Below are 26,291 nucleotides of genomic sequence, written 5' to 3' on the forward strand. Positions count from 1 at the left end.
AAAACCCTCCGTCTTCCAAAGTAAACAAACCAGAATGCGCTGCGGAGGTTAGATGTGTTGGTATTGATACGACAGAGAAAAAAAGTTCGTTATGGCCAACGTTCGATTTTTCGAACACTCCATTTCTCCGGCTGTTATTTTCCTGCAGGATGCTCAATCGAATGATTTCTTCCCCACATCACAATAAGTGTTCATTTATCAAAGTAATACGGTAGAAAACTTCACATATTTTTGTATTTTATTGGGTTTTTTGATTGAAATCGAAGACACTTTCCAGACATACTGGTTTGAAATCAAATTTATTGCCCAATAAAGTTATACAAAATTGAATGAAATTGAATTAGTAGCTAATAAATTCAGCTATCTTTTGGTGCAAAAACATTATCATACGGTTGCTTTCCAAAGACACGAAAAATTATAAAAGTTGCTGTTCGATCTTTCGAACGCTTGATACAACATGGGTTAATGATTTTATCCACTAAACTGCAAAAAATATGGTAGAGTTTGGTAACGCGGACATGGAAAGAAGAGTATTAACGGTAATACGCTGGTGGAAAAATATAGTAACAAGCGAAATATTACAACACGAAGTGAAATTGAAATCAGCTGTTGCTCGAAATTCCAATACAATAATCTTCTTCCTAATTGGTTCTACACTCCACAAAGCAAATTTCGTCTGCTCATCATAGTATTACTATAAATTCTGGCTTTATCTAATTTAGACAAACAAGTTCAAAAAACGTAATAAAAATTTGATGAATTATCTTATCGAATGGGCAGATCCAATTGTTTACGTATAAACAAACTACTTTACGATATGCAAGCCCTAATTTATACCGAATCGACCACACTTTTATAACAGTACATCATCAGAAAAACGTGTCGTCAACTCCACGCCGTCTTTGATTTAAGTGTGTATGTATGCTTGAGAGCTCTCCGAAGCGCTAAACGTTGATTCCATTAGTAAATTGAATGCTTAGAAGTGATACTTAGCAAGTGGAGAGAATCGCACGATATGCTTATTTGAGCTAACGACGCCTTATATACGATTGTATGTGCCAATCTACGGGACATTGAAATCGTCACGATCGCACACGTTTCGCTGTTCTCTTAACTTATTTTCAGTGTCATCAATTTGTTATATTCAACTTTTGTTGGAATACGGAAGCCGACGTTTGCCAAATCGGCAAACTTCTCCACGACCTCCTCCTGGAAGCCGACTTTCGCGGCGGGGATTTGTGATCCCGGATGGGAGAAAACAGTTGCGCTCAGCGAAAGCCCGAATGCGCGGCAGATTGGATCACGTGCGCTCAGGATTTCCGTTGCAAGCCCTCGCCGGCGGAAGTTGGGATGTACGGATAGCCCCCAAGCCGATAGAAAGTGGTCAATATGGTGGCGTTCGAAAAGATTACCCTTCTCCGTCAGGTAGAGGGTGCAATCCACGAAAGTTTGCACTGCGGCGCTTTTGAACTGGATCAAACAAAGAACTATGAGTTGGATAATAATCAAATTTCGATGGACAAACCTTCAGAGGTTCTTTGTGGGAATCTTCTTTGGAAACCACCGTTAACATATTCAATCCAATAATCTCGTCGCTCGCTTCCTTGAAACACACCACGGCGCACCGTTGCTCCACAACCCTTCGCCACACAGCGGACAGTTCCTCGATGCCAACGGTATCACCAACCAGATTCAAACTTGCACAAATTGGTTCGTCTCGCAGGAAGTGATTGCACATATGATCGATGGCATCCTCGAACCGTTCCGGAGGTAGATCCTGCACTCGATACGCTTCGAGCTCACCAGTCAACGGATCACGCACCTGGAACCTTCGCCAAACTTGAGGGTAGGGAAACCCGTCCGGACGCTTCCAATAAGTCATGGCGAATGATCCAGTGCCCCGCCACCAAGCGCCCCAAGTGGGTCATCGCTTATCGCTGTTGATAGGGAGGGAATGTCTATACAGTGCCGTTAGCTGACCACTATCGCAGGGCTGGTTTTGCTATCAGTTTGTACTTGTGAAGAGATGAAAAACAATCAAAGTGGATCATTTCACTTGCTCATATATTCGAGAGTATGTGCATTGTACAATCTGCCGATCATTTGCATGGATGGGACTTCATTTTTAGGCGATTTCTGACAAAATGAGAATCATCTAATGTCTGTTATTGCTCCCACCAAATATAAAACAAATATAAATATCAGCTTCAATCCCATGTAAACAAATATCGTTCAACTACTCTCGACTTCAGCGGGTGTTCGTAGCCCTAAAACCTTCACATGCCAAATTTGGCTCCATTTGCCTGATTAGTTTTCGAGTTATGCAGAATATTGTATTTCATTGTATTTTCTTTATTGTAATAAGTGCGTAGAAATATTTCCTATCGATTGATGCAAATATCTCTGCGATCTATTGATAGATGACGGAGCTTGAATCGCAATATTTCCTCTCTCGTCTCTCATTGATCCGAGAACGAGCGTCTTTTGGAGGGCGACTAGCATGTGAATGATTGAGAAAATATCATTCAATTCTTCCACATAAAATAACCCTCGCTTGTTGGCATTCAGCGCCGTAATTCGGACATAAAAATCAATTTGCTCCTTCACCGAACAAAATTGCACTGCTATTTTAAATTTTTTCCAATCCTTTCATTCTTGTATCGAGCAGTGTGTTTAAACATATGCAGATAGCTTATTTATACCAAATAAGTTGAAAATAGGAAGATCTTCTTCTTTTCGTTGTTCACAGAGACCCTAAATCATACGATTCATTCGTCTCCGAAACAGGCAAAAACCAACGCAGTTGTTGCTCATTATTGATCGTACGGTTAGGTAAGCACACAAATGGGTGGGAATGTATTGGAAAATGGAAATGTTTCCAATTTCCATTAATTTTGACAGTCGTTGCGAACATAGTTATTAACGTTAACTTTATTTCATAAAAACGTGACCTCTTTTCTGATTTGGTACTCTTGCTGATAGACGATAGTCCTACTATCGTTTTTTTCATTCATCAGACAAACCGCGAAGGACTTGTAGACGATGTTTACTTTACATTCAACTGTAGAAAAAAAAAACAATGACAACACTACGAGTATTACTGTCATCCCCGTTAACATCCCCGTCTACCAAGCTTGAGTATACTTAGGACAAATAAATACTATTACCGTTTAGTGGTTGTGACATACACTCAAAACCTGAGTTTATATTCAGTACCCGCGCTGGAAGGTTTGAATGCACAGTCTTGACCTAGCAGAATCAGTTTAGCTTATCAGTCGTGGATGTTTATACATAAAACATAGTTGTCGGAATGAGCGCTTGGATCGGAGGATATCGCCGGACTCAATATGTTGACCCTAGTGTCTAAGGAAGCTCCCAAAAATTACCAGGTGCGATTTATACGGCATGAAATGATGTGTTCCTTAAAAAAAACAAATTCGATTGCAGTTCAAGAGCAGTGCCCTTCAGATGATATACAAGGTCAATGTGAGACTCGCTAAACAGGCTCACATTTTTGAACGTTACGGTGTGGAGCACTATCAGTCGGCTTGGGGTTTATCGGTAAGCCCGGACTACCGAGGTCGAGGCATTGCAACTGAACTCCTACGGGCACGAATTCCTATCTGCAAGGCGATGGGACTTAAAATCAGTGTAACAAACTTCTCCAATTCTGGCTCGCAAATTCCAGCCCAGAGGGTTGGGTTCGTTGACGAGATTGTCGTTTCCTATAAAGAGCTAGAGGAGCAAGGGTTTTACTTCCCTGGCGTGAGCTGTGAGTTCAACAGGTTTATGTCATTGAAGGTGGAGTAGTCAACGGTAACTACAAAAGCAGCCATGTTAGTGTACTAGCAAAATGTTCACGAAAATACAGAGCCATGTAAGACTGCATTCCACTGGAAACTTTGTTAACTATTAATCCAACTGTAGCACACTGTTAGTGTTCTTTGACTATACAAACAACATTTCGTAATCAACATTAGATTCGCAATGGCGTTCAACGCAGTTACATTCGCAAATATACAACTGCAATATATTTGTATGTATCGTTCAACAAACTTTTCTTCAATCGCCCCAGTGTGAATTTGTGAGCGTGATTTATACAGCGATAACGAGCATTACTTTCTAAATAAAAATATCTAATTGTGATTGGGCTGATAGTATATGTTAAGTAAATTCATTATATGCGAAGAAATTTTGTTTTAATCACTATTACTTTCGATACAAAACGTTTCAAATGTTCGGTTGCCTGCTGCAGCAAATCCCGTGTCAAAGTATTATGTTCCGATAAATTTGAATGAAAAAAAAACTCAATTTGGTTGCATGGTTTCCTCGTAAGGTAATTATTGCTTTGAGCAGAAAACATTTACCCGCAACATTTTAACTTTCTGGTCACATTCTGTTCGTAACAACAGTTTTTGTACTTATTCATAGACCTTTCACTACAGCTTCCGCAATTGTTTTGATTTTGACGTAGGATCACGTCTAGAAAATTCAAATTCAATTATCAATTGTCAATTGATAGAAAATATTTCTACGCATCCTTCACAATGCATACAATGTTAATTACCATGAGATAAACAATTGAACAACTATGAACAACGCCCTACTTGCCACGTTTTGATTGGTCCGATTTACGGTTTCCCCAACACAGACTTCAAAATCAGTGTACTTGGGGGAATCGGCTTTGCAAATACATGCAAGTGGGGAGCGGGTGTTTCCCATCGAAGTATGTTCCCTAACACATCCATCAAAAACAAGGTGCTTTACATTACATGGTGTTTGTTTAAGTTCTTTACTTACACAGCAAATATGTTGGATTCAATTGAATTCGAAAATAGTTTCATTCAATCAATAATTAGTTAGCAACATCCGCAACATAAATATAAACAAAGAAGATATCCGAGAACGGAGCTCGCCAGCATAAACAAAATAACTCATCAAAACATCGATATGAGCCAGCCGCTGATCAGCACAATTTCAAGGACAAAGATCAGAAACCCGGATCACCCGGAAAGATAAACATAGCGCGCGGGCGAACTAGCTGACTTTCGAGCTTAAGAACAAATTGTATTTTAGTCTTTAAGCAAGCGTGAATGAAGGAGCACAAGCTCCAGAAAGATATATTTTTTAGTCTTCAGTGAACCGATAATCTTAACTAATTTCATCAATACAAAAAAATGATAACTAAGCCAACGATGATCCTACGTCAACCTTGTGGTTATATCATAGATATAACCCACCCATTTTTCATGTACGAAATTCGTTCTTATGAATGGTTTCCGCTCAAGTCATTCACATCGAATTACGAAATCATGCGAATCTGCCAAACTATTGTCCTCCAGTGATAGCTTATTATTTAAGAACAACATTTACATCGGAAACAAATTGTACGAGAGTGATAGAACAAATTCATATTACTCACGAATGAGAGTTTAAGTATAACTCGAACTCGATACAATTCATAATTAGAAAATTCAGTAGAGTGTTAATAGAAATACGGGAAATTATTTATTATTCTGCAGCAATAGCCAGTGTACTTGAATACACTGCATTTTTTTATATCTTGTTGCACCCATCTAGATTGTCTTTTTCCAACTTTCTGATGCGGACAGAAGCTACTGCCAAAGTAACGTGAATTCGTATTTTTTCGCATCAAAAGCTTGAGAAGCTCTATCTTTTTTAGTTTCTTCGAAAGTGATCTCGCGCTTCTTCTGCTTGGTTGGCGGAAAAAAAGCAAAAGTTCACGCAAACTTTTCTTCATTGTAAAGGGTTGAAAAACAAGCCTAACCATCCTAATAAAAGTATTCGGGGAACAATCGTCGACACGAAACCGGAAGCTGCGAACGACTATGCTGACGAGGTTTCAATGCGCGATGATGGTGACCAGCCATGTGAACCTTCATGATTTTTCAGGATTCCCCACACTTTTTGGCACGTTCCCAGATATCCTGACAAACACTCTATTTTCCCTGATTTTACTGAAACGATCCTGATTTAGCTTGATTTTTGTATTTACTTCATCAGAATAAAAATTATCCGCAATAATGATAATGGGATCACTGCCAAAGTTTTCTTGGTTAGAACTGAGAGCTGTCATAATTCGCGTTGACGACATTGAGCTTATTTTTACGAGTTCGGGGAGCGGCAAACATAATAATTGATTTCAGGCGGAATGAACACGCTTTTAAAATAAAAATTATGAATGAAAATGAACTTCTCCTCGTCAAATTAGTATTCTATGTAAATGGAAAATACTTTTTTGCAGGTGATGAAAAAATCTCATACGAGAATTGTGTCTGAAGACAATTTCATATTATAATGAAGAGTTTCAGTAACAATATTGGAAAATGTACAGACAATTTTTCAAATAAGAGTCAGGAATACGTGTTTTACATGATATAACATGATACAAGAATATTCATTTAAATTTTAATATTCTAAAACTGACTTCGTGGCTCTGATTTTATAAATCAGATTTGGCACCAAACATTCGAGTTGATCACGGAGAGCCTACATAGGAAAGCTCCCTTATTCGCGCTTGTATAATGCTTATTTTTGATTTCGTCTATTATTTATCTATTCCAAAGCAATTCGCGTAATCGAAGGTGCATTGTTGACATTTATAAAAGCTTGAAGTTGGCGAAAGAAAAATCAGATTTGCACGCCCGAAAGCACATAGTCACATAGTTTTGAATAAAAATAATTGTTATTATTTTTTTGAAACTCTCTTGCATTTGTCTATATATTTCCACAAAAAAACTTATCATTATAATTTAAAATCATCAGACAGTTTTGTGTTTAATATTTTTTCACTGTTTTCGTATAAATTAGTTTCTCTGTTACGTAGAATACACATTTGAAAGGGAAAAATTCAATTTCGTACATATATTTTTATTTGAAAAAATGTGTTTATAAAAACCTGAAGAATCTTTTTTTCGCTTCACAATGACAGAACATGAAGCTCAATACCGTCAATGCGAATTGAATGAATAAGCATTTAGGATAGTATTGAGAGATCTTTTTTCTCTCACTCCAGGTATCATAGATGTATGATGACAGCTTTACATACATTTGGCAGATCCAGAATTAGCCAAAGTGATAGACATCGTGTCCCATAAGGACATTGCTACACTTCTTGTCTTTTTGACCACACGAAAATTTATTTTGAAGTCTGGCCAAGAGGTACTGTCCTACAAGCTAAACTAACCGAGTATTGCACCATCAGATTTTCACAGGTTCAGATCCCTCAAAGTAATCTCAAGGGAAAAAACCTTCGACTTTCACGAACTTTCTGAACAATCCAATATAAACTATCCTGATTTTTATTCTTCCTGATTTCATTCTTCCTGATTTTTGAAAATTATAGTTGGCAACCCTGTTGGCGACAGACAAATTAAAGCTTTTAAAACTGTCAAAGTGCTCTAAGACAAGAATGGTCCCAATACGCTAGAGCTCCACCTATTCGAGAAATATTGGGCCATCGCCAAGCGTATCCTGACGAAGACAACAAAAAAAATTGTAAGGGTTTGTATCTAGGACACGATCGCTTATTTTCGACGTAGAACTACGCAATTATATTATGCATTCCACTTGTTTACCACTTCGAATATTATTTTAGAATTCATCGAAATTTTTGTAATAGATTATGTTCTTCGTAAATTTGATGACCGTCCTTTTACGTTCGATATGATGCCTAGGACTACCAAAATATGTGAACGGAAGAATTGTCAAACGATTATTGTATTTTACATTTCCCTCTGAAATTATTGCACATCTCATGTTTATGTAGTTCTCGAACCGCGAAAGTTCATTCACATCTAGTGTCTGAAATGACGATTTCATGTATATTTGCAAAGCGGATTTTCCCCGTAAATCGGGCCAATCAACCCTTGGCAGTTAGGGCGTTTAGATAACGCTTGACATTTTACAGTTATTCAATTGTTCATCTCATGAAAAATAACATTTTATTAATTGTGATAGACGCGTAGAAATATTCAATTGATGCAAACATCTTTCCGATCTTGTTCGAGTTATAAGCATTCGAAATACGGGTAGGGTTAGCACACAAATCGGCAGAGAAAATGTATGAGAAAAAAGGAAGTGCTTCCAGTTTTCATGAATTTAAACCGTTTAGAGATTAACGAATTGTAATATATAACATATCAAACAAATCTTGGAGAATTTCCGATTCGATTGGTATGCAAATCATGAGAATTCGTTCACAGTGAAAATAGTTATTAACGTTAGCTTTATTTCATAAGAACGTGACCTGTTTTCTGATTTGGCACCCTTCCTGAAAGACGTAGTTCTACGTCAATACTGTTGGGAGCGAGAAATTGTTTATGGTAAACTGGAGTTCTGTAACGAACAAAATGAACGGAGTGCCTGTGTAGGATATAATGGAGTCAAACGAAGGGTCCGAAATCCGGATTCGGTCTGTCGGAAGCTTAACTTACACGCAATGTTGTTCGGCCAGATTTGGATCGCAACACCTTTTTTTTCAGTGGTACCATTACAACGGGGTAAATTCAATCGAAAAGGTTGTTAACACTAGATTTATGGACCGAGCCAATTTGACTGATTTTTAGTTTTTAGTTAAATAATGAAATATCTGTAAACTTTAATTCCTCTTCCCCGCAGACCCTTTTATTTCGCATTATCGAATGTGGTGTACCTATTTTCACGGTTGTGAGCCAATCTGACTCATAGAATGGTTTAACAATTAATCGCATAACATGAAATTTATTGGTTTTATAAGGCCTTGACCAGTTTTGAATAATAAGAAATGGACGGTTACAGAATCACTATTGTGAGCCTTTGTAGCAATTTTATTTGCTAGAGGAGCGTTCAGAAGTGTTCATATTGTGGTCTGCGATGTGAGGTCCGATTTTTTTGACGTAGGATTACGTCTTTCGGGAACATAGAACATAACACCGTGAAAATTGTCCAATTTCAAATGCTTACTGCTCAGTCATTTCATGATGGATTGATGAGATTTTTGCGTCAATCAATTTCGGCACTCCATAACAATTTTTTACATTGAATGAAATAATATATGTCATGAAACTAACTATCGAACAATTGAAAAATCTCAACCCCTATCCTAACAGAAATACCCACTTCTGATAGGTCGAAATTGACGACATATGCGGCGGGTCCCAAACAGAGACATCAAAACCAAGCTGCCTAGGGGAAATTGGCATTGCAGATACATGAAAGCAGAGATTTCAAATACATGGTGTCTGGGAGAAATCAGCATGTAAATACCCTCGATAGTTTAACTAACGACGCGCACAAATGGATAGTGCTCATTGTAACTAGCGTGGGCATTGCTGATTGCATACGTGCTGGCGAATAAGTTGGGAGCGATGAACAAGTGTTTTTTCGTTCCAATAAGAATCTTTCGATTGAAGAATGATGTTTCAATGAACTGAATAGAACTTATGCTTGATAGAATATAAATAAAATTTAAATTTGGAACATTTATGTTGGTTGCTTCGTAAAACTTTTAGCACAACTGTAAGTGTAAAATTGTGTATGGTAGCTATTGTGTTAAAATGACTTGAAATATGAAATGATTTTTTTCTCTCTCATGGAAAGTTCATGCGACGAGGAAAATTGGAAAAATGAAGGAATGTTCGAAAAAGTGATTTCACATATGCTCTACATACGTATTGGGTGCTGTTAGCCTAATTGAAATTCGCATTGAGGCATGTAGCATCGTGTTCCGTTGGGTTTAAAGTGAAAAGGAAATGGGATGAATAAATACTCAGAAAATAAAAAGTTATGAATGAAATTACTTTTCCATTTCAAATATATTTTCTCTATACTAAAGTAACACTTTTTTTCTGGTGAGAAAAATTGGGTTCGATAATGATAATTATCTTATATTGCTTTGATGAGCTTTTTTTCTTTATTTCATCCATACATAACACAGGCGCCATCTCGTCCAGGACCACAGAGGGCGGCTTTGGTACGTGATACGCACCATCTAATGACTAATCACCATCCTTCTATCATTATCACTCGGTTATGGACACTGGTGGAGTGAACAAACAATACCTAACAACCAGACAAAACGGAGCCAAATCATTATCGAAGAGTTTAACAATGTAATTCTTCAAACATATCCAAAATCAGCGTGCAGCAGATAGCCTAACGGAATCCTACGTCAACTATGCGGTCGTGTCTTGGACACAACCCTCCTGTGACTTTTTCGCCCAGACAATGTCTAGGGACAAATTGATAGACATACTTCGGTTCATACGTTTTGATAAAACAAAATGAACGCAGTGAAAGATTGAAGACCGACAAATTTGACTTGATTTAAAAAATATGGGAAAAAATATATGGTCATGCCTGTTACAAACCTTACTTAGACAGGGATGAAACCCGAGGATCAAACAGTTTCTTGAACGAATGTGTAGTAACTACGCTTGCAGGTCCATATTTAGGCTGCGGACGTAATATTACCACATAAGCTTTTTTCACTAGCATTTCACATGCAAAAAAGTTACTTGCAAAGAAAACTACTTTGGTTGGGCATTGCGAAAGCCAAGAAAGATAAAATTACACAGTTTTCTACAAAGCCTACAGATCTGAGAATTGTATCCTGACCATTTATAAAAGCAAGCCTAATTAAAAAGTTTTACTATTAAGTACAAAACATAAAAATATAACTGAATTTTTTTTTTTTAAACTCCAGAAGCAGCACCAAGTATGGCGTTGATATACTTGACAAAATGACCTGAACATATAGCGATAAAGCAAGTTCACGCAGATGGCCTCTACATGTTTTCTAAAACATTTTAGATTTGGCAGCTATCAATACCTGGATTCTGTATAAAGAGACGACTCAAATAAATATTTCACGAAAAGATTTTATTTTCCAATTGACTGAGGAGCTAAGAAGTAAATATAGAAAAGAAGGACACTTCAATTCCAATGATGAAAATTCATGCTATTGACGCACGGAAGAATTGTCAAGTTCAACAATCATGCAACACAAACAAATGTACAAACCATTATGCTAAATGTAAAAGAATTGTTTGCGGAAAATATGTTTCAAAAACAGAGTTTATATATAAAAAATGTTTCGCTCTAATTTTTTGATAATAAACATTTCATTTAAAGGGCGAACACGAAATTATTGCGACACATTCAACAGGGCATAACTTTTTTACCATTGGGTAAAAATCAACCACATTTTGCACACTTTCTCATTGATGTGTATTGTCTACATGCTGTCAAACTCGAAGTCGTGTTTTTCGATTCAACGAAAATGGAAGTGAACCAACGCGAGTCGAGAGAACAAATTCTTTCCAAACACCTGGAATTTCCTGACCTGTCGCACCCGCAGTTGGGAAAAATGTTGAACATTCACCATTCAACCGTCTCCAGAGTATTGAATCGGTTCCAGGAGCGGTTGACGTTAGACCACGGCAAAGGAGCTGGAAGAAAACCGGGACCGGAGAACAAAAGACGGAGGGAAATTGAAGCAAATCCCAACGTCTCAAGCCGTGATTTGGCTAAAAAGATCAGCATGTCGCAGAGCTACGTCCAGAATGCAAAGAAGAGAGCTGGACTACATACATACAAGGTACAGAACTTCCCAAACCGCGATGAGCGGCAACAATCGCCGGCAAAAGCAAGTTCGATGAGGACGACGAATTTAAGAAGAAGAAAATGTCGAAGTTCGCCTCCAAATATCTCGTTTGGCAGGCCATCTGCTCTTGCGGACTGAGCAGTGAGCCTTTCGTGACAAAGGGCACAGTAAATGGCGAGATCTAAAAATCTGAGTGCCTCGAGAAGCGCCTTTTGTCGTTCTTGCAGCAGCACGACGAAGCTCCGCTTTTTGGCCAGATTTGGCATCATGCCACTATTCCAAAAGTTTCCTGGAGTGGTATGAGACCAATTCTGTCCATTTTGTTCCAAAGGACATGAACCCGCCAAACTGTACGGAGCTGCGCCCGGTGGAGCAGTACTGGGCAATAATGAAGCGGGAACTTCGAAAGAGCGAGAATACAGTCAAAGACGAGTAGGACATGTTAAGAAAATGGAAAAAACTGAGAAACTGGTACCGGATGACACTGTAAAGTCTTTGATGGAGGGCATCAAGCGAAAATGCTCCATCGATTAACTTTTCTTTTGGTTTTTGAAGTAAATATATGTATAAAACTACACTAAAATTTTGGTTTGATTCAAAACATTATAAGAAAATTGGCATGACATTTTCGGTGTCGCAATAATTTTGTGTTCGCCCTTTAAATTGATTTGGAACTGCTTTTTTGCGAAAAGCTTAAATTTTCTTGTGTGAGTCATATTGGCTCAATTCAGTAAAAGTAGGTATATAATCAACATCCGTAAATCTAGTATTAATATGTACAACCAATTGCCCCCATCGTCAGAAGCTCCAAAAGACAGGAATAGATACTCGAGATGCTGTGCAGAGTATCCGACCACTAAGGTTGACCAACACATGTGTAAGAAACTATGGGAGGAATTCATATCATTGTTTGGACTACTTAACATTTTCCTCGACCAGAATCCTCTCTTTGATAGAGTTGATTTCTAAGTAAACAAGACTTCAAGTTGATGTTGCATTTTGCTCGATATAGCATTCGATGACGTTTCCTTATTGGCTGCTTTTATTGTGACACGTTTCCTTCTTTCTATTATTGTTACATTTTTCTATTTATGGCATTTTATAAGGCTGATTTTAGCTCAGCTTTGCAAACCATGGAAGGAAATCAGTTACCCAGTTAATTTTCACTTCGAACTATAACTCCTTGCTCGAACGCATACTTTCAACGAATTTCAAAAGAATCTTGTTTGTATTGCTGCGTAAAGCCGGGTTTATACGTTGTCAATAACTCGGATGCGATTCCGAAGAATTACCAATCCCATGAAATTTGACATTTGATTTGTAGATAAACGGGCGATGAGGCCATACATACAAATCAAATGTCAAATTTCATGGGATTGGTAATTTTTCAGATTGCTTGACGTTTACTAACTGACAAGGTATAAACCCGGCTTAAGATATTGTTCAATCAATTGAAAATATCTGTAGTTTTAAAGTATATGTAAAAATTTGGCTTGTTAGCTAAGGTACTTTGGGGATACGTATTTTCTATCAGAGAATCGGAAGCATATGTTATAGGAAAACATATTTCTACATGAATACCGGGAAAAAAACACGCTGTTTCTCTGCACCGGATGTGAATAAGCGTTGAACGGATGAAGCGAATGAGATACTCAATAGATGTGTCGATTACCAAACATGAATTTACCTACAGAACCGGTTGTTCACGACGACGACGTCAAGACCGAAAAACCCCATTGAAGAAGTTCAATTTCCAATAGATTCAACTAATTGTTTTCCATCGGTCTAGTGTGTTAGTGTGTCATTTATTTTATTTTCCTCTCCGAATGCAAAAAGCGCGATCACGTACAGATTCGTTTGCAAAGCTGGAAATTGTCGAAGATAAAATATTAAAGTACCAGCAAGGTAGTATTGAAACACACACATAAAACCTGAATCGGTGTCCGATGGTTTAGCACATATTTACCTGACTTAGTGGAGTCAGTTGAGCTTGGATGTCTCTGATGCTCGTACGTGGAAAATAAACATCGAAGAAATGAGCGCTTGGAGTCGTCCGCCAACAGTCAACTATCCCCGTGTTTGGCACACATTCCAAGCACGTGATCTGGAGGGCGATCGTATGGTAACTTATCGAATAGAAGATCTTCCCGAGAATCGTGTTGAGGATGCTATTACTCACATGCGGAATATTTTTCTTCGCGACGAACCAATGTGTGGGAGTGTCGGCCTATACAAAGATCCAATTGGGTTGGAGGAATTCGGCCAAATGTGGCGAAACATTGCGGCCCAAAAGTGTGCCATTGTTTGCTTCCGAGAGGGATCGGATGATATTGCCGGGCTTAACATGTTGACTGTGGTGTCCAAGGATGCTAACAAGGACTACAAGGTGCGACGGATAATATCGTTTGAAGTAGTGTGCTAAATGTGCGACTTTAATTGCAGTTCAAAAGTGAACCCCTCCGGCTTGTGTACGAAGCGTACGTGGGACTCGTCAAACAAGCCAACATTTTCGAACGTTACGGCGTGGATCACTACTTGTCGGCGTGGGGTTTATCGGTACATCCAAACTACCGAGGTCGAGGCATCGCAACGGAACTTCTGCGGGCACGCATTCCCATCTGCAAGGCGATGGGACTCACCCTAAGCGTGACTCTATTTTCGAATCCTGGCTCGCAGATTCCAGCGGCGAAGGTGGGCTTCTTCGACGAGATTGTCGTTACCTACAAGCAGCTGGAGGAGCAAGGTTATTATTTTCCTGGGTTCAGTTGTGAACTAAATAAGCTGATGACACTGAAGGTTGAGTAGAGAGCTGCTTTAAGAGATTGATACGATGATTATTATTCTCTTTTTAGAAAACATTCAGTGTTGCGTATAATGATAATTAGAAATACACTACGATGTTGTTGTAATGAACTAACTTGTTTCAGTAGTATTATTTATTGTTCTGTATTATGAAAAATCAGTCTTAATTAAAATTTGTGTATATGATGGAAATTATAATGGAAACTACAAACTTCTTGGCTGCACATTTTATGATTTTATTAAACTACGTTACTAGTTGACAGCCTATAATATTATTCTCAAAGGCCCTCGGTATCTATTGGAAAAAATTGAGCTTTTCAGAAATACAAGAACAATAAATTTTCGTCTACCACATTTCAGCACATCTAATTATGGCAATGCCTGCATTGTACGAGCAACTATTTTGTGGAACCAACTTCCCGTCGGTATTAAAAATATTCAGTCTTGAAGTAGGTTCTATCTTGAGTGTCTTGGTTGGCTAAATGGCAGAAATTAGTTGTCTTGACATTATGTATACCTTAGTAATAAAATGAGATTAATAGTATAAGTTAGTTTCTTTTTCGCTCAAACATGTAACTCAATCTACAGGGTTTTCCATTTCGGGCTTCCGAAAGTATACAGACAACCGTTTGACATAGCTGTCAACCAAAGCGTCATATCGTTGGTCAAATGTCTGCCATTTTACAATATGGATCGTTTTAGCATCGCACAACGTGTTAATTTTGTTAAATTATACTATAAAAAAGATGAAAAACCGGCAAATGTTTTTCGAGCATTACGGACGGATTTTAGTCGTCATGGACGGCGTCATGGAGCACACAATCGCTAATGTAGTGCGTAAATTCGAACAAACTGGATCCGTAGCGGATATTGTGAAACCTGTGCATCATCGTGATGTGCGTTCGGCCGAAAATATTGCTGCTGTTGCTGCCAGTGTGGAGGATGACCCGAATGTTTCGATTCCACGGCGTGCTCAGCAATTGGGCTTGTCAAACACATCATTGTGGCGAATTTTGCATTTGGAATTGCACCTACATCCATATAAAGTCCAACTGGTACAAAAATTAAAGCGTGGTGACCATGGAATGCGTCGGGCATACGTCGATTGGGTGAACGAACAACAGCAGCAAAATGCTGAATTTTCGCATCAAATTTTCTTCATCGATGAGGCACATTTCGAGCTCGGTGAACACCCAAAATTTCCGTATATGGGGCTCAGAAAATCCACACGTGATTGTTGAGAGGCCATTGCATCCGCCAAAAGTCACTGTTTGGTGCGCATTATGGTCTGGTGGAGTCATCGGGCCGTATTTCTTTGAAAATGAGGACGGCGAGACGGTAACTGTGAATGGTGAGCGCTATGGCCGCATGTTAACCGATTTTTTTGCCACAAATTGAAGATATGGATACGGATGACATGTGGTTTCAGGAGGACGGCGCCACTTGCCACACAACACGACCGAACATGGCCATATTGCGAACGAAATTTGAGGGACGCATAATTTCGCGTTTTGGTGATGCCAATTAGCCGTCCAGATCATGCGATTTGAACCCGCTAGACTTTTTTTTTGTGGGGTTATGCGAAAGACCGTGTCTATGCCAACTCTCCGCAAACTCTTGAACATTTGAAAGACAACATTCATGAAGTTATGACCGAGATACCGCCCCATATGTGCCGAAAAGTCATCGAAAATTACCTGTTCCGGATCAAGGTGTGCAAGGAAGCCCTAGGTGGACATTTGAATGATGTTGTATTTAACACATAATGGCATAAACCAAACTTTAATTTGAAATAAAAGTTTCATCGAAATTCGAATTCTAAGTGTGTTTTATTTCAATTTACTTTCGGAATTTAAAGTTGGAAAACCCTGTATTTTCCAATGAAATAAATAAATAAAATAAATGAATAATTTTCCAGAGATCAGTTCGTGGCTTTTTCAAATATTTATTGTCTTGTTGAAAAAGACGTTGCATTTGCCACTGAATTTTATTAATATTCTAGTTGATTCAAACCAAACTCAGGAGGCTAAATTTCTTGAAGACTATGGAAAATTTCTACGATACTGTGTTGGACATTGAAAAATGGGAGACTAGCTTAGGAGGAACATTAAAGGTTGTATAGAAGCCCATTCCAGAATGAACAGAGATTGAAAGTAGCATTCGTAAAAAGCAATACAGATCAATAGAGATAGATAAAACATATTGTATGATTGATGGACAATCAGAGGAATTATAATAATTGAGATAAAAAGTAGGAACAAAAAATCTGTGCTAATTGCAAATCGTTCAGTGCGAATATTTTCAGAAATGGAAAACAAATTCCTAGAGTGTAAGAAATTTGTGAAGATTATTAATTACATTTTGTGTCTGCATGGAAGTACCGGACCACTTGCAAGATTATTTTTACGATATACGAATTACGTGTTCAACGAAAAAGTCGCGACTCCATGGTGGAAAAAACTTCGATCTGGAATGTGACAATTTCTATGATAAAATTTCTTACTTCGCAAAGTCTCTCCACCATATGAATATGAACGAAGAAAATTCGTTGTAGAGAACAAAGTAGGGAAATCCAAGATTGTTTGACTTTGTTCCCGGTTTTATTGACTCATTCATGAAATTCTACAAAAAATTGCAGTTAACCGTGGATGAATAGAACCATGACAACGCACTCCATAAACAAACCTGCAATGATACGAATGAACGAATGTTCATTCTGCATTACATACTGAATACGATGCGATGGTGTTTTCAGTGCTGGATGCCGCTATATACACCGCCACTCCGGGCGGTGATATGTAGCTGCTTGGTCCACAATTAATCTCACGATTTTCAGCTATTTGGGTGATTTTTCGCGAAATTAACGGATCGCCATCGCAAAAATAACCAAATCCATGGATCCCCACAACTCGTACACAAACAGAGAATACGTGTGCGATAAACCGCGAGCGTGCGTGAGAGGGAGAGTGGGAGCACGGCTCATCACGATAATTGCACGGGAGCGAGTGAACGCGCTACAGTCGAGACACATCCAGAAGAAGAGTGCATTTGGTGCGCGTTTCGTATATTCCAGAACACTTCGCAACGCTCGTTTGATATTTAAGAAGGTGCCGTCTGCCTGCGGCAATGTTATTTTTGCTATCGCAGTTGGCCGTGACACTGGACTGTGAACGAAGCTTCGCGGTTTAAGTTTTGTGAAAATTTTAAGCTTGAAACCATACGCCACTTCACACCAACATGAGTGCAATCGGAATCGATCTGGGAACGACCTATTCTTGCGTGGGAGTGTTCCAGCATGGCAAGGTCGAAATCATCGCCAACGATCAGGGCAATCGGGTGACCCCGAGCTATGTGGCCTTCACCGATACCGAGCGGCTGATCGGGGATGCCGCCAGGAACCAGGTTGCGATGAATCCGAAGAATACGATTTTCGATGCGAAGCGATTGATCGGAAGAAAATTTGATGATCCCAAAATTCAGGACGATTTGAAGCACTGGCCGTTTGTGGTGAAAAATGACGGAGGAAAGCCGAAGATTTGCGTGGAGTACAAGGGTGAGCGAAAAGTATTTGCGCCGGAGGAGATCAGCTCGATGGTGCTGACAAAAATGAAAGAAGTGAGGGATTCAGTTTGTTTCTCCTTTTTCTCAAATTTATGATTCACATGTTTTCAGGTGGCCGTAGCCTACTTGGGTCGGTCAATCGGAGACGCCGTCATCACGGTACCGGCATACTTCAACGATTCTCAGCGACAGGCCACTAAGGATGCAGGGGCCATCGCTGGGCTGAATGTAATGAGAATCATCAATGAGCCCACGGCTGCCGCACTCGCCTATGGATTGGACAAAAATTTAAAGGGTGAGAAAAAGGTTTTAATCTTCGATCTGGGAGGCGGAACTTTCGATGTGTCGATACTAACCATCGATGAGGGTTCACTGTTCGAGGTCAAAGCTACCGCTGGGGATACTCATCTGGGTGGAGAGGATTTCGATAACCGCTTGGTGGGATATTTGGCGGATGAGTTCTTGCGTAAGCACAAGAAAGACATCAAGGGCAACCCGAAGGCGTTGAGACGTCTTCGAACGGCTGCAGAGAGGGCAAAACGCACGCTCAGTTCCAGCACTGAAGCGACAATCGAAGTGGACGCGTTGGCAGATGGTATCGACTTCTATACCAAAATTTCACGAGCACGATTTGAGGAACTGTGTGCGGACTTATTTAAATCTACCCTACAACCGGTAGAGAAAGCTCTTTCTGATGCAAAAATGGATAAAAGTTCTATTAATGACATCGTCTTGGTGGGTGGCTCTACAAGAATCCCCAAAATACAATCATTGCTCCAGAATTTTTTCGCGGGAAAGTCATTAAATTTGTCCATCAATCCGGACGAAGCGGTTGCGTATGGTGCAGCCGTGCAGGCGGCGATCCTGAGCGGAAGTAAGGATGCGAAGATCCAGGATGTCCTGCTGGTGGACGTGGCTCCACTTTCGTTGGGAATCGAGACCGCCGGTGGGGTTATGACTAACATTATAGATCGGAACAGCCGCATTCCGTGCAAGCAGATGAAAACCTTCACCACTTATGCCGACAATCAGCCGGGTGTCACGATTCAGGTATACGAGGGTGAACGCGCCATGACCCGAGACAACAATCTCCTTGGGAGATTCGAGCTGATGGGAATCCCGCCAGCGTCGAGAGGAATTCCCCAGATCGATGTCTCGTTTGATCTGGATGCAAATGGAATTTTGAACGTGACTGCCGTGGAGAAGGGTTCTGGAAAAAGTCGTAACATTACTATCAAAAATGATAAGGGGCGCCTCTCACAACAGGAAATTGACCGGATGTTATCGGAAGCAGAACGATACAAGGAAGACGATGAGCGCCAGCGAGAGAAGATTTTTGCCAGGAACAAACTCGAATCGTATTGTTTCAGTGTGAAATCTGCTATCGACGAGCACGGAAGCCGGTTGAATGATTCAGACAAAAAGAAAGCACGCAAGATGTGCGAAGAGACTCTCAAATGGTTAGATGGAAACACATTAGCCGAAAAGGATGAATATGAACACAAATATAAGCAAATATCAAAGGTTTGCACACCGATCATGACAAAAATACATCGTGGAGATGACGCAACCAACAGCAATGGTCCAACCATCGAAGAAGTGGAATAAACTACTCGCAAAATATGCTTTTACTCAGAAACGCACAATCTGTGACTTAAATGCCTTGAACTCACAATAGAGCTTCAAATAAAAATAGTTGGCTTATTCATCATATACACTTTCATTCTTGTTTTCGTTCGAACTAAATACGTTCGAAAGTTTTATCCATTCGTATTCCTGTTTTCGTTCGAAACAATTGTTTCCATTTAGCTTTCGAAAATAATTCTTTCGAACAAATCGTATAATTCCAGTTTTCTTTCGAATGTGTTTTTTCGTCTGTTTGCCAAACGTCACTTTTTCCTCGCGAATCCCGTTCGTTTATTGATCTATTTTTAACGTTTTTTGGGACAAACCGAGCCTCAATCGAGTTGTTCTACTGGTTAATCAAGTATAGTGAGATTCATCCAGTGTTATTTCGGTGTTCAATTTATTGTGGTAAATTCAGAAAAATCACATTCGGTTAGTATTTTATGGATTGATTCTCCGATTGGCTTTCCCGTCTTTTCTGCTCTGTTCGTGAATTGACCTTCACGTAGCCGATAATTGTTGAACTTAAATAGACAGAGAAACAAATTCGTTAATACGCAAGTTTTCGCGAATCCATTTTTCAACTTGTTACGTATGCAAGGTTCACAGTCAAGGCCGTTTTATATTATCAGGCACGTAGCGTAAACGGCACGTACCGACACCGGCAGACAAATACATGATGTATTCATATCATCAGGCATAGCAACTTCTCTGTACGGACCGGCAGCGCAGACGGAGCGGAGAAATGCTACTGGTGATTGAACCGATGTCGTACCGAAGAGCGACGAACGCACCCACACCACGAACTTCGACGTTGGGTTTGTATGTATGGTGCTACTCGCCCATGTAGTTCGTGCCCGGCACCGGCAAAATATTCTTTTTGAGAATTCCTTCATGCATTTGTCTGAAGCGTGCTGTGTATGCCCCGAGCCGTTCCGCTATATATACGCATACACATTTGAAACACACGCAATAATATTTGTCTTGCATGAAACGTGCCGTGCCGGTTACGCTACGTGCCTGATAATATAATATTACCTTCATGTGAGTAAAAGATTGAATTAAACAAATCAATAAATTCCACGCAACCACATTGTTGCGTTTAGGGAGAAGCAGCAGAAAACAAAAAGCACCAATGAGGAGCAGATCACTCGAATGGTGGAACTTTTAGAAGGGTGGCTAGAAATCGCAAAAGGATTTGCCAAATTCTATACGAAATCATATTGGGAAGATGTTGCTGTTGAGTTGAACAGTCATGGTCCACCAATCAAGGAATCAACAGCATGGAAACTATACACTTATTCACTTTTTCCATTTTTTTCTAATATAGTTTTTTACAGGTGAGGTTTGACTGGAAGTGCAATACTAAGCGCAAACTAGCACACAATCGACGTGAACAATCCGCTACAGGAGGAAGGCCAAATAAACTGATCTAAATTTCTGCGCTCGAGGAACGTATTGTGACACTAGTGGGAATTACACCGCCTGTGGATGGTATAGAAAACTCGTGTAGCTTTGGACTCGATTCTGGTTCAGGGCAACCAATCTCTGAACATACATGATAACCGATAACGTTGAAACCATAATTCAAGGGGAAGAAAATGAAAACCATTCTTATATTGAGGATCGTCCACCGAAAAGGAAGAAAGCATCAGCACACGCTTTATTGGAGAAACAAGTAGATAGTCAAATAATGTTTCATGTGGTTTACATCTATGATATAACCGCAAGGTTGACGTGGGACTACCTTAGCTTAGAAATCATTTGTTTCTATTGATTACATTTTTGATTGAATGAAACAATTTCCGAATTCAATATATGTGCTTTGCGAGTAAAGAGATTGAACAAATGCCATGTAAAGTCAATTCATGCATTGTGATAGATTATGTAGATTATGTGAAATTTAATGACAGTCCTTTACGTTTTGTATGACGCCTAGGACAAAATATGTTAACGGAAAAATTATCAAACGATTATTTTAGTTTACATTTCCCTCTGAAGTTTGCATCTCTCAAGTGTACGTACTTCTCGAACCGCGAATTTGCTTGATTTGATGAACTTCAGGCACTTATTTTCGATTTTGACATGTACGTCGAAGAATAGGCGTAATCGCAGCAAATGGTTATCAACTTTTTACCTAATCATCAAATGGTATACGTAGAAATTCAGTGAGCAGAAGATATGAAAGCATATCCTTCGATGCAATCTTGAATAACCGAGCCAAAGTGTTGTGTTCGTACCCGCTTTTGTAATCAGTGTTAGGAAAACACTTTTCGGAGTGCAGAAGTACCCCCGGTTTGCATGAATCAACAACTTCTACTTTGTATACTATATAGGCTTTAAACTTGAAAGTTCATTCGCCTCTAATGTCTGCACGGTTTTTACCAGGTTTCTAAGTTTAGAAGACCGTGTTAAGAAAACATATTCTAGTCCCCACAAAAGCAAGCGAGTACAAAGTTACTTTTTGATCCAAAACTTGTTTCAATAGCCCTAAAATTACTTTCACAACAGGCTACCAATCGGTATATAAGCGAGTGCCGCTCGGAAATGCACTCAGCAACGATTGTGGTACGATCGCTGGAATGAATGGATGTTTCCCTAACACAGATTTCAAAACCACGGAGCCTGGGGAAATCGGCATTGCAAAAAAGATGCAAGCAGTCGTTACTTTTGAACTCGCTTGCATTTTTGCACACCGGAATGTGTTTTCAAAAGCACAGAAACACAAATGATTACTAAGCCAACGGCAGTCCTACGTCAACCTTGCGGTTATATCATAGGTATAACCCATCCATAATTCGAATGGATTCGAACGAAAACTAGAATGTATTTTTAGAAAATATTCGAATCGTGGCGTTCGAACGAAAGTCAGATACGGACGAAAACAAGAATAAGGTTGATAATTCTTTTATTGGTTATTCTGTTGTACAAGAATTTTGGCTAGTTCCAGATCATACCAGCTGTCGATTTCCAACGCATCCCTGACATCAACCTCAACCATCGCACAATTTTCGTTCTGAAAGACACCTTCCCCCAACAGCAAAGCTCTCCGCGCAAAGTAAAACATCCCAGTCTCCACCCACTCTCCACTCCAATCCTGCCGCCGTGGTCTCCGGCTAACATTGAAATTCAGCGGAGCTATCCTTCCTCCCGGTGCTTCCTTCCATCTTAGCTTGAAGCTTCTCATCACACTAAAAACACACTCAACTGCCGTCCCAAATCTTTCGAAAGCATCCACCAAGTATTTCACCTTCAGAAAGGGCGAAGTGCATTGTATCAAAGCAAGGTTCGTCACCTCGGGATGCCTCCTCAAAAACTCCTGCGTGGATTCCAGCGAAGAGGTGTGATCTTGGGCCTGCTCCGGGGGACGCATGTGAACTAGAACCCGTGCCTGGTCGGCGGGGAAAGCCAGTTCTACCTCGCGCGCGATCCGATCGTCGTCCGTCGAAACCCATATCGAACCGAAGCGGCCAAACTCGGCAAGCGTTTGGAGGGCACGAACGAGCAGCGGTTTTCCGTCGATCTGGGCGAGATTTTTCAACGGGATTCCCTTGGAGCCGCCACGGGCCAGAATCAGTGCCGCGATGCTGGCGTTCGACTGGTTCGGAATGGTGCCCGGGCATGTGCTGCGCGGTCGTGTAAAGTGAGATGATGAGATTGAGACGGGCAAAATGCTTACGCTAAACTTACGCTGTCGAGTGGTGGCGGTGATCGAAATACGTGACCGACGGAACGATGGTATAAATCAGTGATGCAATCCAAAGTAGCGGCAGCATAGTTGTGAACGATGAACCAGCGCATACGAACGCCGGATGCTGATTGTTTGGAGCAATTGAATGGGATGTGCGGTATTATGCGTTGTGTCTATGCGCTCTATGCTTTGTGATATTTTGACGTGGGATTATGTCTTCGGGAACATATTGGGGTACAAATTGAAAATCGAAAATCGAGCACATCGTTAAAATTGTCCAATTTCAAACGCTTATTGTTCAGTCATTCCATGATTCATTGATGATTGAATCAATTTCGGTACTCCATAACAATTTTTCATATTGAAGAAAATAATATATGTCATAAAACTAACTATCGAACCCCTAACAGAAATACCCACTTCTGATTGGTCGAAATTGACGACACATGCGGCGGGTCCCTAACAGAGACATCTAAACCAATCTGCCTGGGGGAAATCGGCTTTGAAAATACATAAAAGTAGGGGGAACTTTTGTTCCTACCGAAATGTATTCCCTAACAGAGATATCTAAACCAAGGTGCCCGGAGGAAATCGGTGTTGCAAATATATGCAAGTCGGGGGCATTTTTATATTACAAGTAGAGTGATACGATTAATTATAGCAGATAAAATTTAAATTTGAACATTAATGTTGGTTGCTTCATGAAATTTCATATCAACGACCGATCGTGTACTGTGAAAAAATCAGCACAAGTGAAAGTGTAAAATTGTATATGGTAGCTGTTGTGTTAAAAATGACTTGATACATGAAACGATTTATTTCAATTTTCATAAATAGAAACCAAGGTGTGTTCCCGCTCGAGAACGGGTCGTTTGGTTTAAGCTGTCTGCAGGGTTGCCACATATACAGAATATTCTGTATTTTAGAGATTTTCATAAAATTTCAGATACAGAATCTGTATATACAGTATATACATTACAGATTTTTTAAAATTCAATTTTAAGTATTAATTTCAATACAGTGCATGCATAGATAGATTTGATTTTTGATATATAAATGAAATGGCTTTCGTTGGAGGCAGTTGTTGAGCAAAATCTTGAGCGATTTGAAGAGCTTAAACTATTCTTTTCGTTCCATGTTAATTATAACCATAACGTCTATTGCACTTTTCCATCAGAAAGTTCTCATTTTTGCGAACTTTCTATTGAGACAAGAATGTTATTTTTGATCATGTTGGGTAACTTATATTTGAAGAGCTACGTGCAACGATTCGCTGGATGTGAAAGATTTTGAAGACTTTCTGAAAAAGCATGAGGTTATTTACGTTGGTATCGATGCAGAAGAAGCTGAAAAAGGATTGGTTTCAGCTAGGAAGATGACCTTCAAATCGATTTGTCGTGACTTCTATATTACAAACAAAACTCAGTGCGGAAATTGGTTGGCACCCACAATTACAGGCTCTATTTTGAACTATGTGTCGGTTAAAGGAGGGGCCTTAAAGGTTAAATTGCTGAACAGTTTTAAAGCAAAGTTGAACATAACCATGTATAAACATCATACAGAAATCATGAGAAAACCTCTTTATGATGTATGTTGTTGTATTGATACGACTTTAAAGACCCATGAATAAGAAAAATAAATTCAAAATGAGAATAAACCTTTATTTTCATTTTATCCCATAATTTTTCGACACAGATTTTTTCTAAAAATTTTACAGAATAAAATGTGGTACCCCTTGCCGTCTATTTTGTTGTGTTCATTTTCACCCAAGGAACGTTTATACAGCCAGAAAAATTTGAAAAGTGAAGAAATATTAGAAAAAGTGATTTCCCATATGCTCTACATACAGTACTAGTTGTTGTTAGTCCAATTAAAATTCGCATTGGGTTGAATAAACACTCAGAAAGTAAAAATTATAAAAGAAAATTACCTTTTCCATTTCAAATCAAGGTGCTACTGACACTCGACCGCAACGGTTATGTTTTTAGCGCCATTCTAAAAGAGAATAATAACTATAGAAGTTTTCTCCTACTCCCGGATGCAAAGCTTTTTTCAAAGCTATTTTCGGTCCTAAATAAAACGTTTTTTCAGCAACAGTTGCCCGGATACCAGGAAAGGAGGAAGCAGCCGAGAAGCCCCCAACGGCCATTCAGGAAGTTGGTTCGGTCGGATTGGGCACTTTGACCGGCAGTTTTCACTGCCCCTTGCGTGTCCCGCTGTTTGCGCCCGTCTCATCAGCAACGTTTTCCCTGCCAGTGACGCGCGATTTTGGCGCAATTTCTGCTTCAACCACCAGCAACTCAGGAGGTGTGAAAAGAGGTCTTCTTCGCTTCGTCGCTTCGAACCGCTGCGGCGATTGCCCTGCCGTCGGCGGTATCCGGTCCCTTCCCCGCTACCCCACTACCATTAGGTGGTGAATTCGGAGTGCTTCTTCAACATGATCGGTGAGTGACCAAACCTTTCTTTATACCAGGAGCTAGTGAGAAATAGGACGCCCAAAGGGTATAGGTTAGAAAATTTTTACTACATATCCCAAATTGATTTTAATTTAACAGACATTTAAAAGTGATTTTTTCCAAGTGTTTTTAAAAACAGTGTTTTTCCGCCAAGTGATTTCGGTGTTAGTTTTCGTAACTGCGTTGGCATTGTCCCCCGCCGTTACTGTCCTCCGCCGTTTTCGTCCCCCGTCGCACGTCGTATAGTCTACCTTGGTGTGTGAATATTTTTCCGCGCCTGGCTGTATTTCGATATAGCCAGGCCCCGATCATGGCTTCCAGCAGCTCCGGCGCCGGAAGGCCAACCAACATTTACAGTGGTGTTACCACCACTCGTACCTTGCCCAGATGGGCTGACCCTTTCGGTGGCAACTTACAAATATTACTGTTGAGAGCCACTGAAGGTAATATTCTTCCATCGAATCCTTTTACCGTTTCCAAATCGATCCAAGGAGTGATCGGTAAGGAATTTAAAGACGCTAAACCTCAACGCGACGATAAAAATCGCCTT

At 39.8% G+C, this 26,291-nt stretch overlaps 5 protein-coding genes across 5 annotated transcripts; 3 read left to right on the forward strand and 2 right to left on the reverse strand.

Annotated features, from left to right (window-relative positions):
* Nucleotides 1-282: 282 nt before the first annotated feature.
* On the reverse strand, nt 283-2,248 carry LOC129762608 (uncharacterized). Its single transcript, XM_055761043.1, has 2 exons — nt 1,526-2,248; nt 283-1,470 (listed from the first exon to the last, which is right to left on the reverse strand). The coding sequence occupies exons 1-2, from the start codon at nt 1,880-1,882 to the stop codon at nt 1,111-1,113; spliced, it is 717 nt and encodes a 238-aa protein (XP_055617018.1). The 5' UTR covers nt 1,883-2,248; the 3' UTR covers nt 283-1,110.
* A 947-nt stretch (nt 2,249-3,195) lies between these two features.
* LOC129762609 (uncharacterized) lies at nt 3,196-4,033 on the forward strand. The gene is made up of 2 exons (XM_055761044.1): nt 3,196-3,389; nt 3,448-4,033. The coding sequence occupies exons 1-2, from the start codon at nt 3,348-3,350 to the stop codon at nt 3,808-3,810; spliced, it is 405 nt and encodes a 134-aa protein (XP_055617019.1). The 5' UTR covers nt 3,196-3,347; the 3' UTR covers nt 3,811-4,033.
* An 8,993-nt stretch (nt 4,034-13,026) lies between these two features.
* LOC129763058 (uncharacterized) lies at nt 13,027-16,157 on the forward strand. Its single transcript, XM_055761806.1, has 2 exons — nt 13,027-13,991; nt 14,048-16,157. The coding sequence occupies exons 1-2, from the start codon at nt 13,641-13,643 to the stop codon at nt 14,408-14,410; spliced, it is 714 nt and encodes a 237-aa protein (XP_055617781.1). The 5' UTR covers nt 13,027-13,640; the 3' UTR covers nt 14,411-16,157.
* A 186-nt stretch (nt 16,158-16,343) lies between these two features.
* Nucleotides 16,344-19,691, forward strand: LOC129767637 (heat shock protein 70 B2-like). The gene is made up of 2 exons (XM_055768718.1): nt 16,344-18,022; nt 18,080-19,691. The coding sequence occupies exons 1-2, from the start codon at nt 17,645-17,647 to the stop codon at nt 19,574-19,576; spliced, it is 1,875 nt and encodes a 624-aa protein (XP_055624693.1). The 5' UTR covers nt 16,344-17,644; the 3' UTR covers nt 19,577-19,691.
* A 2,803-nt stretch (nt 19,692-22,494) lies between these two features.
* On the reverse strand, nt 22,495-23,437 carry LOC129762202 (N-acylneuraminate cytidylyltransferase A). The gene is made up of 2 exons (XM_055760248.1): nt 23,285-23,437; nt 22,495-23,220 (listed from the first exon to the last, which is right to left on the reverse strand). Exons 1-2 carry the CDS (start codon nt 23,368-23,370, stop codon nt 22,503-22,505), a joined length of 804 nt encoding a protein of 267 aa, XP_055616223.1. The 5' UTR covers nt 23,371-23,437; the 3' UTR covers nt 22,495-22,502.
* Between the last annotated feature and the right edge of the window lie 2,854 nt (nt 23,438-26,291).

This window comes from Toxorhynchites rutilus, chromosome 1, assembly GCF_029784135.1.
Source record: "Toxorhynchites rutilus septentrionalis strain SRP chromosome 1, ASM2978413v1, whole genome shotgun sequence".
Lineage (NCBI taxonomy): Eukaryota > Metazoa > Arthropoda > Insecta > Diptera > Culicidae > Toxorhynchites > Toxorhynchites rutilus.

What these genes read in the sequence shown, in the direction of transcription:
- LOC129762608 (XM_055761043.1), bottom strand. Translation starts at nt 1,882, where the DNA reads ATGACTTATTGGAAGCGTCCGGACGGGTTTCCCTACCCTCAAGTTTGG. An exon ending in CCCACAAAGAACCTCTGAAG is followed by an intron (nt 1,471 to 1,525) that starts GTTTGTCCATCG and finishes TGTTTGATCCAG; the next exon opens with TTCAAAAGCGCCGCAGTGCA.
- LOC129762609 (XM_055761044.1), top strand. Translation starts at nt 3,348, where the DNA reads ATGTTGACCCTAGTGTCTAAGGAAGCTCCCAAAAATTACCAG. An exon ending in AAGCTCCCAAAAATTACCAG is followed by an intron (nt 3,390 to 3,447) that starts GTGCGATTTATA and finishes ATTCGATTGCAG; the next exon opens with TTCAAGAGCAGTGCCCTTCA.
- LOC129763058 (XM_055761806.1), top strand. Translation starts at nt 13,641, where the DNA reads ATGAGCGCTTGGAGTCGTCCGCCAACAGTCAACTATCCCCGTGTTTGG. An exon ending in ATGCTAACAAGGACTACAAG is followed by an intron (nt 13,992 to 14,047) that starts GTGCGACGGATA and finishes CTTTAATTGCAG; the next exon opens with TTCAAAAGTGAACCCCTCCG.
- LOC129767637 (XM_055768718.1), top strand. Translation starts at nt 17,645, where the DNA reads ATGAGTGCAATCGGAATCGATCTGGGAACGACCTATTCTTGCGTGGGA. An exon ending in TGCTGACAAAAATGAAAGAA is followed by an intron (nt 18,023 to 18,079) that starts GTGAGGGATTCA and finishes ACATGTTTTCAG; the next exon opens with GTGGCCGTAGCCTACTTGGG.
- LOC129762202 (XM_055760248.1), bottom strand. Translation starts at nt 23,370, where the DNA reads ATGCTGCCGCTACTTTGGATTGCATCACTGATTTATACCATCGTTCCG. An exon ending in CACCGCCACCACTCGACAGC is followed by an intron (nt 23,221 to 23,284) that starts GTAAGTTTAGCG and finishes ACGACCGCGCAG; the next exon opens with CACATGCCCGGGCACCATTC.